The following is a 1,589-nucleotide window of genomic DNA, read 5'->3' on the forward strand; positions in this document are numbered from 1 at the left end:
GCGGCGGCGGCCGCCACCGCCACTGCAAACGCCGTCGGGGGGATGGCAGGGCCTGCGCGTCAAAATTCGGGTGCTGCAGTCAGCAGCGCTGGCGGCGATGGCCCCAGCGGCGCCACCTCCGCCGCGCTGATGCACCCCTCGCCGTCCTGGCCTCGGACTACCCGCGGACGGCGCGGCGGCGCACCGCCACATCACCCGCAAGGCAGCGGCGGCGCCGGTGGCGTGGCGGCCGCCATCGCCGCCGCCGCCGCCTCTGGTTCACTTGTTTCGGGCCCGTATGGCGCCGGCTCGGTGCAGTACTGGGCCCACGCCGGCGTGTCGCCATTCGCCCTGCAGTCGGACTTCCCCCACAGCAGCAACAGCGTCGGGACGCTGCAGATGTCGCACCACTCGACGCAGCTCAGGATCAGCATCGGTGAGATCCGGGTCAACAGCGGCAACAACGATGGCCGAGGCAGCGGCTGCCCCTCGGGCGCCTCCGCCGCTGCCTCACCGCCAAACTGGGAGCCGCCCACCGCCACAACCAGCTCCGCAGCGACGGCAGCGGCGGCGGTGGCGGAGCCGCCGCCGCCGCCACTGACGCTGGCCAGCGGCCCCAGCAGCGGTGCCGGACAGCTTAGCGGCATCCTAGCGCGGGTCCGCAGCACCATGGCAAAATCCAGATCCAAATCCCTCACTCGTGGATTCGTATCGGCCATCACCCCGCTAGACACGTCCTCGCCAACTGCCGGCACGTCGCCCCAGGGTGGGAGCGGCTCAGGATCTATACGGCACGACTCGGCAGTGGTGGCGGCGGCAGCGGCGGCGGCGGCGGCCATCACCGCAGGATCCGGCGACGCCAGCGGCGCCAGCATGCGCCTTCCAACGCCATCGCAATTCCCGTCAGGCAGCAGCGGCGGCGGCGGGGCCGGCGGCGGCGCCGTCACCGCACCATCCCGTACGCTGCGTGGCCTTCTGCTAACGGAGAAGCTGCCGACGCTGCCTGAGGCTCGTATGGCGCCGTTGCTGCGGGAGGTACGGCACCTGAGGCTGCGGCTGGTACCCCTGCGACTGGCAACTCGTGGGATTGGCGGCGGCGGCGGCGGCAGTGCTGCCAAAGGGTCCATCACGTCGGCGGGGACGGCGGCAACGCAGGAAACCGGGGACCCCATGACTGGCGGAACCGTCGGGGAGGCTCCGCCGCCACCGCCGCCGTACGAACGACAGGAGCGACAGCGGCGGGAGCAGCAGCTGTACGGCGCAGGGAGGGTTTCGGAGTATATGCAGGTAGTGTCTAGCTGTGCGAAAGGGACGGCAGACGCAGCACTACACTACATGTCAATACGCGTTCAGGCACGGGGACTGAAAAGCGACGCGGTGTTTCGGAGCGGGTCCGAGAGGGAGCGGAAGGGGGATTGAAAAGGATCCCTACCCTGAAATTTATAAATATACCCCAGAAGAATCCGGTGCTTCCACAAACCGCATTCCAACCCAGCACACGGATGCGGCGCTCCGTTACCAGATCAAGACCAGCCAGCCGCCAGCCGCCACCACCCGAACAGCAGCCCGGCTCAACTGCCTGCGTTGCTTCCCCCCCTCCACCCCCCCCC

General features: G+C 69.5%; 1 protein-coding gene across 1 annotated transcript in view; it reads left to right on the forward strand.

Annotated features, from left to right (window-relative positions):
- The window catches only part of VOLCADRAFT_119779 (uncharacterized protein), a gene marked incomplete at both ends in the record, with an annotated part of 15,988 nt that overhangs the window by 13,074 nt on the left and 1,325 nt on the right, over nucleotides 1–1,589 (forward strand). Inside the window, one exon of the mRNA XM_002957739.1 lies at nucleotides 50–1,266. Within this exon, the coding sequence (XP_002957785.1) occupies nucleotides 50–1,266 (1,217 nt within the window). The remainder of the gene's footprint in view (nucleotides 1–49; nucleotides 1,267–1,589) is intronic.

Source organism: Volvox carteri (genome assembly GCF_000143455.1).
Source record: "Volvox carteri f. nagariensis unplaced genomic scaffold VOLCAscaffold_79, whole genome shotgun sequence".
Lineage (NCBI taxonomy): Eukaryota > Viridiplantae > Chlorophyta > Chlorophyceae > Chlamydomonadales > Volvocaceae > Volvox > Volvox carteri.